Source organism: Excalfactoria chinensis, chromosome 15 (genome assembly GCF_039878825.1).
Source record: "Excalfactoria chinensis isolate bCotChi1 chromosome 15, bCotChi1.hap2, whole genome shotgun sequence".
In the NCBI taxonomy this organism is placed as follows: Eukaryota; Metazoa; Chordata; class Aves; order Galliformes; family Phasianidae; genus Excalfactoria; species Excalfactoria chinensis.
In genome coordinates this window covers 1,288,988-1,307,847 of record NC_092839.1, presented here as the reverse complement: position 1 = coordinate 1,307,847, position 18,860 = coordinate 1,288,988, and the positions used below count along the sequence as shown (strand labels likewise).

General features: G+C 41.5%; 1 protein-coding gene across 2 annotated transcripts in view; it reads left to right on the top strand.

Moving 5' to 3' along the window:
• UQCC1 (ubiquinol-cytochrome c reductase complex assembly factor 1) overlaps positions 1 to 18,860 on the top strand; it is a 53,641-nt gene extending 34,781 nt beyond the window's left edge. Inside the window, exons 8-10 of one of the 2 annotated variants that reach the window (XM_072350347.1) lie at positions 10,681 to 10,758; positions 13,008 to 13,121; positions 17,001 to 18,860. In XM_072350347.1, the coding sequence (XP_072206448.1) occupies positions 10,681 to 10,758; positions 13,008 to 13,121; positions 17,001 to 17,135 (327 nt within the window). In that variant the 3' untranslated portion in view covers positions 17,136 to 18,860. Of the gene's footprint in view, positions 1 to 10,680; positions 10,759 to 13,007; positions 13,122 to 13,309; positions 13,428 to 17,000 lie in introns of those variants that run through there. The other variant, XM_072350348.1, reaches the window with a different exon arrangement.

Sequence of the window (18,860 nt, the reverse complement as noted above, 5' to 3'; positions counted from 1 at the left end):
AGTGGTGAAGTGCTTGAACCAGTTGGCTTGATGGGATCCTGAGCAACCTGATCCTAGTACTTGATCTAGTGGTTGGCAACCCTGCAGCAGGGAGGCTGAAGCTTGATGATCCTTGAAGTGCCTTCCTACCCAAGCTATTATGTGATTTTTCTTCCCCTTGTTGGCCTTGTTCATTTTTTATTACCCTGACTCCTGAATTCACTTGAGCTTCTATCTTCTTCCCTTTTGGGGCTTTTCGCCTGCTTTCATGTTTCTCATGTCAGTATGTCTCATACTTATTTCCTGCCTCTCATTTTGTAGAGAAGTTAGTCTGTTCCTATACCTTGTCCTTTTGACCGTCTTCTGTTAATTCTCTTTGTTTCTTTGCATGGTATCTTTCTTTATGTCACTGATACATCCTTGCTTCCTCTTCTTGCATTTTTTCATGTTCAGCGAATCAGTTTAGTAGTCAGTTTAATTCAGCTAATAATCATCAGTGCCAGTTATGCCTGCCATATGGCTTCACTGATTCCATGGTCACACTGCCTCTGTTACAATACGCTATTCCAGCAACTTTGTATTGCAGAAGTCCATAATGAAAGCTTGGGATCTGTCCTCCTGTCTGCTTGTTTCAAACCTATATTTGCAAGTTGAATCATTCTCATGGCTTTGTCTTTTTCAACTCCAGATCTTTTTTTTTTTTTTTTTTTTTTTCTTCTTCAGTTTCTTTATTTCTCTACCTGAACATTTGCTTTTAATGAAGGGTCCAAAACCAAATATGATATTTGAGGTGCAGTCTCATTGTGCCATGTACAAGGAGGTGATCACTTCCCTAGTCCTGTTGGCCACATTATTTATGATGCAGACCAGACTGCTGTTGGCCTTCTTAGCCACCTGAGCACACTGGCTTGTGTTCAGCCGGCTGTTGATCATGACCCCCGGGTCCTTTACTGCCAGGCAACTTTCCAGCTACTCCCCTCCCCCCCCCCAAGCCTGTACAGCTGCATGGGGTTGTTATGACCAAAGTGCAGGACCTGGCACTTACTCTTGTTCGATATCATTTGACTGGGTTCAGCCCATCTACTCAGTGTATTCAGATGCCTCTGTAGAGCCTTCCTACCCTCAGGCAGATCCACGGTTTTCCCTAACTTGGCATCATCCAGAGACCTACTGAGGGTACGCTTTCTGCTCCTGCAGATGGTTCTATGCCAGTTGAGTTGTACAGCTCCTTCAAAGTTCAGTCTTAAATTCTGCTGCAGATGCAGTGTCTTTGTGTTTGTAATGCACCTACTGCAGTGCCTTGTAGCCTGGCTAGGTAAGTGGGTTGCAAATGTTTATATTTTTCTGCTAGAACTCAGTTTATTTTATTACTTCATTTTCTGACTTCTGCAGCCCATTTTACCTGTTTATAAAACTCTCAGTACTGTGAAGCCCTTTATGACTGCTTTTGCTAACGACTCCTACAGTAAAATAAATGACAACGGTCATGAAGTGCAAATACAGTGTATTCGAGTCATTTCAATGCTGTCTTTCATGCTTCTTTACTGTCTTTTTACTTTCACACAAGCAACAGTATGTGATGCTTTTGTGCACACCTAGACAGACTTCTGTTTTCCATTCTATATTGGGAATCTCATTAGATTTGGTTATTTCTGTTCCCTTTTGTTTTGGGGCACAAACAGCAGTTATTTGATCTCTATTGGTATTAAATAGCTAATTATCATTACACTTCTGTAAGAACTTGAATGTTGTTTCCATATTCAAAGGGCAGGAAACAACATGAAAGGTTAAAACAATATTACCAAAATACCAGCATATCTGATCTAAGTAAGTGATCTCTATTTGTTGCTTGCATCACATTAATTTTAAGGTTGGTCAGTTGGCTTTGTGGCCACAAGGACAACTGCATATACAAAAGGATATTTGTCTTGCGTTGCGGAATAATGTAGATGGAAGCCTGGATCAGTGAAGTCTTGTTGTATGTAAAATAAGCAACACTGATCTGAGTTGATTTTCAGATGGCTTGGGCATAAATATCAAATGTAGGTGGTAGATAACAGAAAGCTGGCAGGCCTTTGAATGGAGATTGTTTTCAGAATGTCACCCGAGTGATAAAGGCACTGCCTGCTTTGTCTCCTGGTAGCTTCTATGTGAAGTCTTAGTTCTTTGAAACTGAGGAAGTGGTGGAGACTGTGTAGCTGGTGGAATCCCTGGCTATAGCCCCAGGTGACAGCCAGAGAGCTGGAAAATAATGTGATTGAGAGCATCCTAAATTTACCACTTTCTATTCCCTGTTTAATTCTGTAGTTGATGATGGCCCCATACATAGGTTTAATTTGCACTAGTTAGGAAAAAGTGCACGAGGGAATTTTTGCCCTCTTAAAACCCTTGCCCACTCTTCTAGGATCTTCTGGAAGTTTATTTATCTACAGTAGCATCAAGCCTGAATGAAATGCAGAAGTGAGATGGAAAACTCACAGTATCTTACCATGCGGCTTTTTCATGGTTTGCTTTCCTCCTTTGCCTTCTACTCGAGGGCAGAACTAGGGTAGAGAAATAATTTTTGTTCGCTTCTGAAAGGTTACAGTAATAAAGAAACTCTTGTTAACATCAGAGTATATGGCAGGCAGGAGTTTTCACAGTCTGGCATTGTTTATTTTACCAGCAATTTGGAACCTTCTGCACTCTTAAAATATTGGCAAGAAAATATTTAACTGTTAACTATTCCATGGCATGCGTGTGCTTGAAGCCCTGGGGAGGAGGAGTGCTTGGGGAAATCAGGTTTTTCTCAGCATATGATTGAAACCAGAAGGTGCAGAATACTGGTAGAAGGTAAAAGCAGTGCGACCTGAAATTTCAGTTTTATCCAAGCTCACAACTGATGGCAGAATGTCCAACAGGTCACATATAAACAGGGCCATGATGGAAGATAGCAGGATGTCTGATGGAGCAAATGCAACCAAGCTTAGATGCAGCAGAAAGGAATTTCAGAGACAGTGTTTACATTTGTCTTGGCCTCTGTTACGAGGTAAAGATTGCAGCAGTACCAGGTGTTAGCATCAAAGTTTAGGCTGGCTAATTGCTTACTAATTGTGTGGAATCTAACAATCGCCCCTCCGTTTTGAAATGAAATTCATTCCTTTATTTTTTGTGGAGAGGTTTTTTGGAGAGGAGAGAGAACAGCTGCTTTGGGTGACTTCCTTGCTGCTACCCAGCAGAAATCTGGAAGCTCCTTGGAGAAAGCATTTCCTTATTTTTCTTTTCCCCAGGGAGAGAGAATTATTTGCTACGAGCAGGATGGTTCTCCTAGCATTTCTGCATACTGTGCAGCCTGTTATTGTAAGACTTCTAATAGCTGTGCTATGAACAGCATTTCTTTTCTAATCACACTGGCTTGAAATAAGGAATTAATAGAAAGTCAGCAAAGTGAGCTGAGGATCAGAATCTGTGATCTAATGGACTGCAGCTGTGTTGCTGCAAGTTGGGGGGAGCAGATGCACAGAGAGATGTCAATCTCTCTGCAAACATCAGAGAAAAACATAGGGAAACAACATATTAAGTGGCGATCTTCTGTTATCAGATGGAGATGCAGTGTACTGCTACCAGTGACTGGAGACAGTTGGGAAAAGGGATAAGAGGCAGAACAAATGTGTAGCATCTCTCTTCTGGCATGCCCTGTCAGCATTTGCTAATGAGTAATGTGAAAGTTGTGCAGGAACTGTCACATGCACAGATACAGTTAAATACAATCATAGTGCGATGGGTGAGCAGTTGGCTGATGGGAAGCACTCGAAGGGTTGTAGTAACTGAGGTTACACCAGGGGTCCTGCAGGGCTCTCTTTTAGGGGCAGTCGTCTGTGATGTTTTCATAGATGATTTGAAGGTACATTAATAAGTTTGGTAACTGCACTAAACTGGGGGGAGCTGTTGACTCCCTCTAGAGAAGATAGGTCTTGCATGGAGGTCTTGACAGACAGGAGGGCTGTGCTATCACCAGCTGCATGGAGTTTAATGAGCAAGTGGCAGATTCGGCACCTGGAATGGGGCAGCTCTTGATAGACAGCACAGAGCTGTGTCAGGGGAGGGCAGCTGGGGGTCAGGGCAAAGGCTGTGCCCCAGAGGGCGGTGGGCATGGCACAGGCTGCCAGGGCAGCGGAGCTTAGGAAGCGCAGGGACACCGCTCTCAGCTGTGGGGTTGGGCTCAGTGATCCATGTGGGTTGCTTCCAGCTCAGCTTATTCTATGATTCTATTTAATTTCTATTTAATCCTCTGTGAATGTGTTGGGGTGTTTGTTTGTTTGTTTGTTTGTTTAACCCTTTTGTATTTTTGTTTATTAATGTCCCGTGGCAGTGACTTCTACCAATTAATAAGAAAACTTTCTGTACATGAGAAAGTATTTCCATTTGTTTTTCAAGTATTTTTGGACACTTCAGCTTCTTTTTTTTTTTTTTTTTTTTTTCTTTTTATGAGGAAGAAAGAAATAATTCCTTGTTTATTTGTTCCATACCACTCATGATTTTACCTCTCCCATCATCATCTTCCTCCTTCCTACCTGAGTGCAGCAATGATCTCCTCATATATCACCTTGATCCTCTCTCTGTTTTCTACCTTTTTTTAACATGTCTTTTCTGAAATGAAAATGGAAGAAGTTTGTGCAGCATTTTATATACAGGCACCCTCTGGATTTGTGGCGAAGTGAGTTTCTGTCCTGTTTCTATTCCTTTCTTAACAATTCTTGAGATTTGCTCGTCTTTCTCCACTATTGAATGTTGGGCTGAAATTTTGGAGATCTATCCACAAAACCTCTTTAAGATCCATTTCCTGAATGATAGCAGTTAAACAGGGGCACACTGTTCTGTTGATTTTCTGACTGCTTTTTCTTAACATCTACTGCTAGTACATCTATCAGCGCTGAGTATTCCTGGTCATAATCATCTGTGATTTTTCATTTCATTTATTACTGTATTTTCTACTAATTTTTACCAATGTAAGTCAGATTTCTATCAGTTTGTAGTCCCCTGGATCACCTGAAATACGTGTCAACATAGACTCTGTGCTTCGCAGCTCTTCAATCACATTAAATATTAGCAGGGAACTGAACCATACTGTAGATGCAGGTAGTTCACTGAATAAGTTGTTTGAAATAGAGACCTTCTGAAGGTTGCTCTGTAAACACATCAAGGGTTAAGAAACGCCTGAGCTCCAGGTGTTTGGGAGAATGCTCAGGGGGAAGTGCATGGCTTGCACTCTTGCTATATCTCTCAGCATATCTGGCTACTGCTGAAGGCCGGATGGTGTGTTGGGTGGACCCTTAGTCTGCTCCAGTACAGTTGCGTGTGACTCTTTCTCACAGTTACTCAAGTTTGTCTCAGCAATGAGATCAGGTTTTATGGGATCTCTGTTAAGTGCTCATGGTGAATATCTACCCTGGTGATTTATTTTGCTTCACTGCTGTCTTCTCCAAGTGCCTCTTTTAAACTTGATTAACTTCCTTTCGGTCTCTCAGTCAGAATTCTTGCTTCTGGCGCATTCAGAAGCATTTTAATCAGCAGTTTTAGGATTTTAGCAAGTGATTTTTCTGAGAGGCATTACAGCAACAAATCCTCTACACCTGCTCACCCTACAGAGAACCAGCACAACCAGAGAGCACAGCAATACGACCTTTCTTCCATGATCTCAATCTTGAGAGATCATCAGTGAGCTCTGCCAGCCATGCACTACAGAGAAAAGAAAAATTCAGAATAAGCCCCGATATATTTAATATGATTAGGATTGTATAGTGACCTCCTCTGCATTTTTTTTTACTGTTACCATGGCAATGTTTCCAAATGAATAGACTGCAAGATAGAAATATGCCTTATACTAGACATCTAGGGGTGACCATTAGTTTTGCTAGTATATGTAGGTAATGTAGTATAACTTGCTTTTCTACGTCTGCCTGGAAAACATACGTGCTCTGAGGTGTGTTATTGGTAACTGCAGTAATGAAGGTAGCAGGGCTTAAAAAAGCTCTTTCCAATAACATGTTGTTTTAATAGATTTAACGTTTGGCAGAAACTGGTTCTGATACGATCTAAAATATATTTAGCTTTAGTGTAGGTTAGCGCAGTGTTGAAATAGGTTGTTACTGAACGTTTAAGAAGGCTTTAAAGATCATTCGCTGAAGTTGATTGTCTGCTGTGGTGCATTACAAAATTAATGACTTTTAGTTAGAAAATTAGAGAATTCATCAAAAAGTATTTTAAAGTGTATGGGGAGTCACAGCTGCAACTAATTGCAAGCCAGTAAACTTGACCTTATTTGCAGACAAAGCAACAGTGGTTTATAAAAGACTCAAGAAATAAAGACTGGAAAAATAATTTCTGCCATTTCTTTGTCGTTCAGCTCTGTGAGGTTGCCTGAAGGAGTTTGCCATTTCGGCCCCTTACTGGGAAGTTATTTTTAATCTGTTGTATTAATTCAGTCTTTTTGATCTTAACTGCAGTCTCAGTCATTTTCAGGATTATTGTCATACAAGTTGTAGTTCTGTAACTGGCAGGAATAAAAGGGCTGTTTGTAGTCTTCTCCATTTTGTGCCATGTGCCTTTCTTGAAAGGGCAGCAAAACGCTTTGACTGTCTATATAGAACTGTATGTGGCTACTTTGTTTACAGCTCATGTAGACGTCTACACGTAGCTCCTTCCAAATGCAGATTTGGGAAAGGTGTGGAGAGGGGAAAAAAAGAGCCAGAGAAATGGCAAAAAAAATATTGTGAAAGGTTTGTCCTGTGTCTTCTTCAGGAACTTCTGCTGACACTGACTGTTCCAATAATCAAAAGTGTAAATAAGAGTGATTCATGTTTATGACGGCGTGGCAAGCAGCAGTCCTTGGAGTAGACTCAGTCATAACAGCAGAAGGGTTCTCATACCTGCGTGACTTGTTTTACACAAGAGATGGGCTAATTTCACTGCATCAGCATTAAATGCTACTTTGCTGCTACAGCTTATGACTGCTGCGGGTGTGCTCCGGTGATGCAGCACATCAGTGCACCCAGCACAAACTTACCTCAGCTTGGTAGAAAAGATGACTTTGGTGACGCTCTTACTGTGTGTGTACGCAGGAGCAAATACATTGTATGGCACAGAAGAAGCTTTATATTCAAGCAGGAATGGCATAATGAGAATGAGGGGGTGGAAGCGAAAGCCAGAAAATTCAAATATGAAATGAGATACACATGTTCAGCTGTGAGGGTGATATGCTTTAGCCAAGCACAACTTACTGAGCTTAGTACAGAGGGAACTCAGTGAAATGTAATGGCCTGTGATATGCAGAGGGTCAGGTTCTATGATCTAATCATTTCTTCTGGCTGAAATCTCTTCATAAAAAAATCTAGTTCAACCATAACTTATGGCCTAAAGAGAGGAATTGCTGCATGAAATTCAATGACCAGTGCTTGCACAAGGTGAGCTTAGAAGCGTCCCTTCTGGCTTTATAGTCTATGGATGGATTAATGTGTTAAAGTAGCTTAGGGGCAATACATGCTGGCAAAAAACATACGAAAAAGAAACTCCTGTTAAAATACTTACAAATAATGTAGCCTGTGGAGATGGCAGCTCTGTCAGCACTCACATGTGCTATGGCTCAATGGGAACATCTACACTGAGAGAAACAGCTGACGATCCAGTATCCCTGTTACGTGGTCTGATCTTTGCTCTGTGCTGGTGCTGGGCTGGTCTCGTGGGCCGAATATCCCTTTGCAGGGAGAGCACATCCCAGCACGTTATTTTCCAGCTTCTGCACTCTGGTACTTCTTTGCAGTGTAAATGGTAAGTGGAGGTGAGAAGGAGATTCATTATGAAAGAACATTCTCCATTCAACAGTAGGGATTAATGCAGACTTATCCTAAAGCAGCTTTCCATTTAACTGTAGCTGTACATGAGATATTTCCATACATGTTTAGCGTATGCAATAAAGGAGTTTGCTCTTACTTTCCTAGAAGTTCTGTTAGGATAAGAAAACCCCAACTGTGACATGACGTAGAAAGTTGCCTGGTATAGCAGTAAGCCTCAGCATCTGGCTGCTGAACAGAGCACGCTGGACTTGTTGAAGCTGAAGATGAGGTTTCTCTCTGCAGTACAACAATGCAGAGCACACGCTGTAGTTTTGCAGGCACTGTGGGATGATTGAGTGTTTTAATGAAAAGTTGTCACGTGTGGTAGGAAGATGTACAAAAATACGCTCCATGTTTTGAACTAAGATGGTTCTGTTTGTCAATTAAGGTGATGGATGTAAATTTATTCTGGTGACAGATCTACAATGGGTTGTTGCAAAGAAGGCAAAGGGCTCAGTTCTTAGAAGAGCTCCAGATGTTATTGATTTCTTTCTTGTTATTAGCAATCACTCACTTGGAATTGTCTGGCAGTTCTTGTTCTTAATGATGAACTGTGGAAGAGTCAGCGGAATCATGACCAACCAGATCATGAAACTTGCTAGTGGTAAGAATATGGACATGTTTGAGAAGAGGAAGCATTTCCAACAAACCCTCATTTGGATTTGCTCGTTTTTTCTTGCTTTAAAAAGAAGAGCGTGTTTTTTTTTTCCTGCAGCGATTGTACTTAACCTAGGCTGTGGTATTCTTCAGAAACTGCAGTATTCCTTTAAATGTAATTTTATTGCCTGAGATACTGCTCCATCCCCAAAGTCACATTTTACATTTTAAACTGTTTGTCTTTTAAGATGTATTTACTGCCGTGTTTGTTTAACTTGGTTATCTCCTTCATCAATCTATTTCTTGCTAACCTAAAGCTGCTGCTCTTTGTTTTTAGTACAGAAAGCTGTGTCCCCAGGGACGTATAGTCCAGGACTTGTCTCTGTAATGGGACTATTTGTTTTCTTTGCCCCTTGCAGTTGCCTGCTGTAACATTTGTAGTATGTGTTAAGTAATCCTTGAGGTAACATTTTTATTATGTCATAAAAAGTGCGTGGCAAATATATAATAACTCATGGAATTTGTTTGTTTAAAAATGGAAGGATAATTTATTGAGTGTGTTACATGAGACCTGCTCCCCCTTATTAGAGCTGTAGAAGTGCAGCTTATTTAGAAGTACGTTCTATTGAGAAAAACCACGATCTCTGACATGCATAGAAAGTTTGAGCATGGTTGGGTAGAAATGACATCATAGTTTATGTACTCAATAAAAATTTAATTAAGTCATTACAGAAGTTGCAGTCATCATTTAACCCTCTGATTTCTTATGTTTAGTTCTTTTTTTAAACATTCAGTAATAACCAGTCACCAAATCTTGATAGCCTATAAAATATCTGCATGAATTTTAATAGTTTATATTAATGGAAAAATATGAGTAACTGACATGAAAGGAATTTTCCTTGTGTTTGCACGATATGCATTTCTATAAAAATCAACTGGTGAAAAAAGATAGTGGCTTCAGGGAAGAGGATTTGAACTGGAGATTTGCTAGCGTGGTAAGAACGAAATCACACTTTGCTAGAGAAGTTGGTTGTATGAGCACCAAGCTGAGTCTCTTAGAGATGCTAAGAATGTATTGGGATGTGGTTCACGCTTTCATGAGCTTTAAGATACTAGATTATTTCACAGCTTTTCTTTAGCCTTGCCATAAGCTGTACGTCAAAGACAGCAGTGCTCATTCCATTGGAGAACTGATTTTTTCCCCCGTATTCCTGTTGCCAGTGTTTTGTTGTTTGTAAAAGCTGCCTCCAAGATGTGAGGTGTGTAAAATAAATAAATGAAAAGATGATTTACCATTGGAAGCATAGCTCAGCCTGCGGGGGAAGCGCTGTGTATTAAATTATTCTGTTGGTTGAGGTAAAAGATACGGGCAAAAGGAGTAGGCAGTTTGCACCAGGGAGGTGCACGTGAGTTATTCCAGCCATCGCCCTGGACCTCGCAGTTGATCGCTTTTCATTCTGTCTTCAGCTTACTTATAGGTCAGTTGTAAAAGCCAGTGAGTGGCAAAGACCAGACTAGCATCTATTTGAGCAATTGTTAAATTATGTAAAAGTTAGCATGGAACTTAAACTGAACCACAGAGCGTGGGGGGAAGTAGCTGTATCATTACAAGCTGAAAGAAATGTAGTGTTTGTGAACAATAGCAAGTCTGAGCTTCTGGTGAGATGCTGTAAGAGCAGAAATGTGACTCCTGAATGCGCGCATCCATATTGAGAAGTAATCAAGAAGTGGTAGGGATGATGCCTCCATCTTTAGCATTACATCACTCCTCCTGGTGATGGAATGTCCAGCTTTGGAGTCCTTGCTTTAGAAAGTTATTGGAAGACTACAGAGTTTCTAAAAGCTCCATATGAATGAGTCCAAGGTCTAGAAAACCTCCCTAATAGTTAAAGTGCAGAAGTCTTCATTGTGCTAGGCAGTGCTGCTACTGAAAGGGAACAACATTGTCTTCACTCTTCACCCACTTGCCTTTATTCCCCTCTGCTCCTGTGCACCAGCTCTGGTGATTGAAGTTTTTGTGTTATTTGAATATTGACTCACATTGACTGTCTTTTGTTTACAGAACTAAGAGTATTGTAAACTGTTCTAAAACCTATCACTACGTGAACATCATTACTTACAGCCAAATCCTACCCTATTTGGACCAAGGAAAAGAAGAAAAACTTCTTTTCCTAGAGATGTTTTTTCACCACCTCCTGAGAACCCATACAAATGTGTTTGTTTTATTTTGCAGATTAATTCTGTTGTTCTAAAGCAAGATTTGAGAAAAATGGTAGAAAGTTTCTATGCAGCTCTGTTTGGATATGATGAGGTAAGAGGGATGTTTTCAGAGAATGTGCAAGAAAAAACTGACCTGTCTATGTCACTGAGCACAGAATGCTGCAGATGAGTAACATGTTTGTGCTGTGTATCCTCAAAGAAATGTTGTGTTCTGGAAGCAAAATTCTTAGTGATCATCCTAGGCCTTGAATTACAGTGTTTTCAAGGAGAAAAGAAAGCACTTAACATACCAGTTTAAAGTATGGGACTTGGAAGAAGGAATGTTGTTTGTTTTTCTTCACCATCCCTACTGTCAGTGACGTTTTCTGCCTCTGAATCCCATTGTGCTCAGTTATACTTTAAGAGCAAAAAGAGTATTTATAGGGAGTGATGAAGTGAGAGAGTTTTAAAGGAATTATCTGTTGAATAATTGGAGCCAGAAGTACCACTGTGCACAAGCATCTGTGGGGCTTCCAAAGGGAAAATACATTTGCATCAGCTTTTCTAATAGTTTATATTTTTTTTCTCTAATGGATATTGATCTTCAGATACTCTTCTTGTTCATGTAATGATGTTATCTTTTTAAAACATTGATTTGCATCATTAATATCTTGTAAACTTTGTGGAGTTTTGAACAGTGTTACGATTGAAAGTCTTGATCTAGTTTTAAGCATAGCCTGGATGTGTCTTCCTGGTCTTTATTTTTTTTGCTCTTTGGAAACAAGATGTCTATTTAGATTAAGGACAAATGCTGACCGCTTCTATTTTTAACTGAATATTTTAAAGTCCTCTCTTGCCTTTGGCAAACATGTCAGCTGAAAACAGAAGTTACAAGACTATAGTGCTAACACTATATAATCTGAAAAGACAATAAAGGTAAGGGAGAATTTAGACAAAAGTGCCTCTGGATGTGGCTCTTGTGTAAGCCAAAAATAATATGAGATTTAACTGGAAAAATGTAGGTAGTTCTTGATGATGAATAATTCATTTTTTCCTCATTTAAATGGAAAATAGACAAGGAAAGCAAAATTGCAACAACGTGATTACTTTTCTGCAGCATCACGTTTTGTATCCTTTTAGTTTTTCTTCTCCAAGCATCACAGCCTTCACACAGCTCCGTGAGGTGGTGCTGTTTTTGAGGATATTGTAAATATCTGATGGGCAGAAGTCAAGTGGATGAGGCCAGGCTTTTCTCAGTGGTGCCCAGAGATGTAGCAAGGGGCAACAGGCACAAAATGGAACATGGAAGTTCTATCTGAACATAGGGAAGAACTTATCTGCTGTCAGAGTGATGGAGCCTTGGAACAGGCTGCACAAATTGGTGGTGGAATCTCCCTCTCTGGAAACATTCAGACCTCCTGGATGTTTTTCTGTGCAACCTACTCTGGAGAACCTGCTTTAGCAGGAAGGTGGAAATAAGATCTCCAGAGGTTCCTTCCAGCTCCTACAGTTTTGTGATTGTCTCATTTCTTTGCTTTTAGAAATGCATTTGCCAGCTCCTACATTTAGGAATACCCAAACTGAGGCTTTTTCCAGATTAACTTGCCAGAATATTTGTTATAAACTGCTCTGTAAATTAGTTAATTTAAGCCCAGGGTTTTTCCATTCTGGGAAGGAGTGACGTTGATGTCTTTTTGTATATACAGTCTACAGCAGCTGTGGGCTTGAGACATCTAATTTTGTCAGGTGCCAGGTAGTTAGAATAGAATCATAGAATCGTTAAGACCTCTATCAAGTCCAACCGCCAACACACCACCACCATGCCCACTAAACCATGTCTCTCAGTGCCACATCCTCACATTTCTTGAACACCTCCAGGGAAGGGACTCTACCAGTTTCCTGGGCAGCCTGTGCCAGTGCATTAGCACTGTTTCTGAGAAGAAATTTCTCTTAATATCCAACCTGACCTTCCTCTGATGCAACATAAGACCATGATCTCTCATCCTATCACTAGTCAGCTAGGCTGACTCCCACCTTGTTACAGCCGCCTTTCAGGGAGTTATAGAGAGTGATAAGGTCTCCCCTGAGCTTTCTCTCATCTAGACTGAGCCATCCCAGTTCCCTCTGTGCTCCAGACCCTTCACAACTTCATTGCCTCTCTTTGGACATGCTCCAGGCCTCCAGTGTCCTTCTTGTAATGAATGCCCAACAGTGAACACAGTACCTGAGGTGTGGTCTCACCAGTGCCAAGTACAGAGGGACGAACTCTTCCATAGCACTTCTGACTACGCTGTTTCAGTTAATTTTTTATTCAGACCCTCATCATGTGCACTTTTTGACCCCTCTCTATACTTCCTTTAGGGAATCCTGTCCGATGATCATGTTCTGGCAGCAGCTCTGTGGAGGAACCTCTTTAACAGGAACTGTGAGGACCCTCGGCATCTGGAGTTACTCGTGGAGTATGTGCGCAAACAGGTACACTGCAGCTCACAGCACAGCTTCTCTCCATTCTCTTGGTTAGGGTGTTGAGCATTTATCTTTATTGCTTGGATACTACATAGCTCCATTGTTTTTATCTGTATCACTTTTCTTTTTTTAAGAACCCGTTGAATGTTTTTAAGGAGATAAAAGTGAAGACATTAAAACTAACATATTCATTGCAGTTTGAATAACATCTGGAGAGAAACTCACAGAAGATTGAGAGCATCCCTGCTTATTCTTTTTCTGCACCCACTCGTGAAGGGACTCAGCGTTTTGGCAGTGGGTGGTAACTTGTTGTATAGTCATACCTAGTGCTGTGGAGACATTTTGATAATGAAGTGGTTTACATACAGTAATTAAAAATTTTCTGGTTTTGGGGGGAAAGACATAAAAGGATTTGTTTTCCAGGTTCATTCAGTTACCATGCAGAGGAAAATATGTTTAATAGTGGTTGTCCTCTCAACCTTTAGAAATCTGGCTCAGAAACCTCCTAGGAAGCATTGGGTAGGACCTGGTAAATGTGGTCCTGGTGGGTACCAAAGACAGAAAATGGGTGAGAAGAGGGCTGGAGGAAGGAAGGGTGTAGCTGTGGGACAGGAAATTGGAGACCAGAAACTCCACAGCAGCATTCTCAGTAGTGTCTCCAATGCTGTGTTTAGGACCAGATAGGGAGCTGGAGATGTATTTCAGTGTTACTCAGAAAATTGAATGGAAAATGAGGGGAATTTGTCAGAGATGCTTTTGGGATGCCAGCAGGCAGTGTGCGCTGGCTGTGTACTGCCATCAAAGTGTGTAGCAACTTTATATACTGAAGCAGAAGATGCGAAAGAAGCTTGTCAGCAGACTAATAGGAAATAGAGAAACGTAGCACATTGGAGAGAAGTCAGCACAGCTTCTATGGAGGCAGGTAATTTCTCACCCATCTGTGGCTTGAAAGCATCACTGTAGATAACAAGTGTCTGACTTGTCATCTTTATGGATCTTTAGGAAACATCCAAAAAAACACCCCACCTCAACAATGATTTCTACTACAAGAAATAAAAAAATTGAGCAGTCACAGGGGAAGAGTGAAGGTACTCTCATGGACAAGCAACCGATAGAAATATAGACAATAGAGGTCATAAAATCAATCATAGAATCATAGAATTACCCAGGTTGGAAAAGTCCTTGAAGATCATCAAGTCCAACCGCAGCCTAACCATAGTACCCTAACTAACAACCCTCTGCTAAATCATATCCCTGAGCACCACATCCAAATGGCTCTTAAACACATCCAGGGATGGCGATTCAACCACCTCCCTGGGGAGCCTATTCCAGTACTTAACTACTCTTTCTGTAAAGAAGTGTTTCCTAACATCCAACCTAAACTTACCCTGGCACAACTTGAGGCCATTTCCCCTCATCCTGTCACTTGTCACCAGTGAGAACAGACCTGCCCCACTCTCACTGTAAGCACCTTAATCAACCCTCAATTTTTAATGGAAGAGAGAAGGTTCATTGCAGTAAGAATTGGTGACTGCGTGAAGAAGTGGTTGGTGCGGTTGAGTGTAGACAGTAGCAAAGTGGGTACTCAAAGGAGAAAAATGGATCCAGCTTTACATTTAAAGAGATGAGCTCTAGGCTATCAGAAGAGCACACAGTGAGTCCTCGAGATTATAATTTTGATATGGAAATGGCAACTCTGCTCATTAGTGTTTGAAAAAAGGAAAACAAGCGCTTAGAACTACTAAGGAAGAAAAAAAAACTGTTGAGTTATGGTGCCACTTTTGAAGTCTGTGATACCATTGTGACTTTGAATAATCTGTAATGGCCCAAAACAGCAAGAAAGAGAAAAACTGAACTGAATAAAGCTCAGCAAAGAGCAGTGGAATTGGGAGGAAACAAATTAGCAGTGACTAGGTTCCTTGCCTCTACAACAGCTGGGAAAGAATATGAGACAGCTCTGTGAAACCTTGAAGGTGTATAGAAGGTGAGCAAGTGTGATAGTTAAACACTGGTGTGAAACTAAGCTTCACCACACCATTCTCTCACTCCCCTTCCTCAAAAGAACAAGGGAACAAGGGCAGAAAATACGATGGAGAAAAGCTCACAGGTTGAGATAAGAACTCAACAATTACCATCACAGGCAAAATAGATACAGCACAAGGAGATTAGTGTAGTTTGTGTTGCTAACTACTAATAGGCTGGGAACTAAAAGCAAACTGAAGACACCTTAGTTCCATTCTGGGGTGGTGCTAGAGAATGGGGAAAGGGAGCTGTGATCAGTCCTTAGTGCTTCCTTCCTGCTGCTGCCTGTTGGTTGCTGCCTTTTCCTGCTCCGTGTGGGGTCCCTCCCATGGATGTCATCCTTCCTGAACAGTCCATGTGGATTTCCCATGAGCTGCAGCTCTCCAAGCACTGCTCCAGCATGTCTCTGTACTCTTCAGTCTTCATCAGAAGCAGACTGCTCCAACATCTGGGTGTCTGCAGCACTCATCTCTGATTTCTCACCCATCTCTCCCAGCTGCTGTTGCACAGCAGTTTGTTCTTCCATCTGTTCTCCCAGACACACTTAACATCATTCCTCTGGCCAATGGCAGGTCCATTTTGGAGGGAACTGGAGCTGGCTCAGGTCTGACATGGGGCTCTGCTCACAGACTTCATTCTTGCATCCCTTTTTTCTACCAAACCGTTGCTACTCAAACCCAATGCAACAAGGAAAGGCTGAGCATGGATTGCCACATGTTGCTTGGGATGCTGTGTGGATTCTGGTGTCACTGGTGAGGTTTATGGAAGAGAAACCTGTCCAGGGTTATTAAGTACAGAACAACCACTTCACGCTCAAAATCACTAAACCAACAGATTTTAGCAAGGGTGGGAAATAAGGAAGTAACGTGATATTTATGTATTGTATTCAACTGCTGCTGGGAAGCCTGTTGACTCTCAGTAACACAATGCTGTGCGTAGGTTGCTTTTCAGTCTGATCCTGTGACTGTTGCTGTATTCTTTCCTCTGTTGAGAAACTGCTTGTCAAATTATATTGTGTTCCTAGTAAACACTGTAAATCCTTTGTGTAAGATATCTTTTGCACAAGTTCTTGCTGATCCTGTCTTTAACAGTGGCTATTAGTGGATGCACAGAGAAGAATACAATGACAGGGCTGGCATGGGTACTAATTCCCTGGTGGACTCTCCCAGCAGTCTGTGTTTGGAGACGTCCTGAGCTAGAGGTGGTACATCTGAGTTTTAATGCCTCTTGATGGGCCCTTTTTCTTCTCATACCCATTTCCCCCTCTCAGGTCCCTGAAATGTCCTGTGGCAGCAAGTTTGCATTTACAATGTGTTAACAGTACCTCGTGTGACAACAGTACTGAAGTGTTCACCAAGTGTTTTGCTTACATTACACCTTAACGTTTCTTTTGATGTCAGTTATTTCTTGTGGTGTTCACCCTCTGTTCAGCTCCTTCAGCCCATGCGTTTTCATAAATCTCAGCTGTTCCCTGCTGGTCAGGTTCTTTCTCTATAGAGGAAAGCCTTGGCTGACATGAAACCGCTCTTATTAGAGCACTCCATGCTGATAATGATACCAGCAGTGTGTCATTGGAATTAACTGCCTGGAACTTGAAATGCTTTGCGTGGCTGTTCTTTGTCCTGTTGCCAAACTTTCAGAGGAAGCATTAGCTAAGGCATAAGCAGACAGCCTTGTGTAGTTAACTGCAGTTGATCTGGAGATACTTATCTGCTTGCTTTTCTGTGACGCTTCAGTAATCATCAGTCTTTTTTGCTCCGCTTCTCCAAAGTGACAAAGCATGCCAGAAAGGAACATATTTGTGTAGTTCTTGAGGACCTTGAATGGAGTGCAGGACACCTTGTGCTAACAGCCCATCTCCTGCAGGTGCAGCACCTGGACGCGCTGAGCGGGGAGGATCTGCTGCTGACGGGTGAGGTGAGCTGGAGGCCTCTCGTGGAGAGCAACGCTCGCAGCATCCTCAAGCCCCTTTCTCCTGTTTACAACGACGAAGGACTCTGAGAGCTTTCATCAAACCAGCCTGGAAACAGGCTTGAAACAGAACTGGGCTGAGGCTGTGGGATCAGGAAGGAAAGTCTGCTGTTGAAAAAGAATGTATTTAAATAGATGTCTTACCCATGGTGACTTGATAGCAAATTGGACAGCCATAGTCTTCTGAATTTTCACCTGGTTTGAGAAACTCTGTTCTTTCTATGGCATGGAGTGGTCCTTGCACACAAATTGCAAGACCTGCCTTCCATCTTTGGGAAAACAGATATTTTAACCGTGACTTAGTTATCTCCAGAAGCCATTTCTGTCCCTTGCCTCATTTGGAGAGCTGCTACCTACAGAAACAACGGTATTCCTCTGCTGGCTGAATGGTTGCGGATACAAATCTGAGCTTTGCATTGTAGATATAAATGAATATTGAAAGCCTGGTATCAAGAAGGAGTGGCCCATTATTCTTTAATGGCGTTAAGAATTACTTTATCAGGTTCTGAGGGATTTTCCATGAAAATCCTTTTTAGGAAGTCTCTGCTCTGTTGCACAAGAATAGGAGGATGCAAAGAATAATGCACAGTCCCCAGTAGTCCTCTGTGACTGTAGCCATCTTAATGAGGAAAGAGTCTGAAACATGTTTGGGCTGCCACCCAAAGCCGCCTCACAGTGCTTGGTATTTCAGAGGAGCTCTGCCTTGCTGATAGTTCCATATTCTTTTTAGAGCGGTGGTCTAAGAATTTCTTCCTGAAAGTGACATCCCTGTTTCTGTCTGTGGCTCTTAATGGGATAGGACTGAGCTGCCTCCCACCCCCAAAGCAGTGGTCCAGGGCTTTATAACGAGACCTGTCAGCCCCAGCTAAAGGTTGATATGGCTGTGCAAGCAAGTTACACCAATGCAGTAATTATGGGAGCCAGAGCTCCACTAATTAAACCAGCAGAGGCTGAGGTGTACTGTGTGGGTGAGTGGTTCACCAGGCTATTTCCAGGTCAAAACAGTTTTCATTTCACTCCTGTCAAAATTGTAGTTGGTAATAAATGCCATTCTGGGTACAATCCACGTGTTTGCATTTTCTGTGCTCTGCAAGACTTTGATGAGAATCAGCCCTCTGATATTAAGGCGTATTCCTGATAATGCAAATTATATTCCTGATAATGCTATTATGCAAAGTCAAGGCTGATAATTCATAGTTGATGAGGTGTTCTTTCTGTTGACTGCCTGGATGTGACTGTTCTTCTTTCTGAAGCTGTTTTGGTGACGTCCCTCCTCTGAGCAGCACTTGGGTGCAGCATACAGGCTCCCAAACACTGGCTTGTTTTTTTTCTCCCCTTTGCCTTCTCTTAAGGAACCTTTTCTATATAAAAAAAGGCATTTTGTTGTGTTGGTTTTTTTTTTGTGCTTTTTTTTTTTTTCCAGGGCGAACTTCCTCAGTTTAACTTGTTATAAAATGAGTCATGTAAAGAAACCCTCAATGTGTGAGGTGTATCCCTTCTCTGTGAAAACATTACAGACCAAACAACTTGCTTGCAGTTTATTTAAGATGCTTTTGTTGAAAGCTGAGCTAAGCAGAGAAACCTCTTATGTGTGAAGTATTATACAGTGTGTGTGAGATAATAACACCTTGTAATTCATTACAGCTGGGTTGTATTTACATAAAAGAAGGCTGAGCTGTGTAGGAATTTGCTGATTAATTTATTTTTAATGGGAGTGAAGTATAACAAGTACCAAAATAAACTTTACTTTGTGTA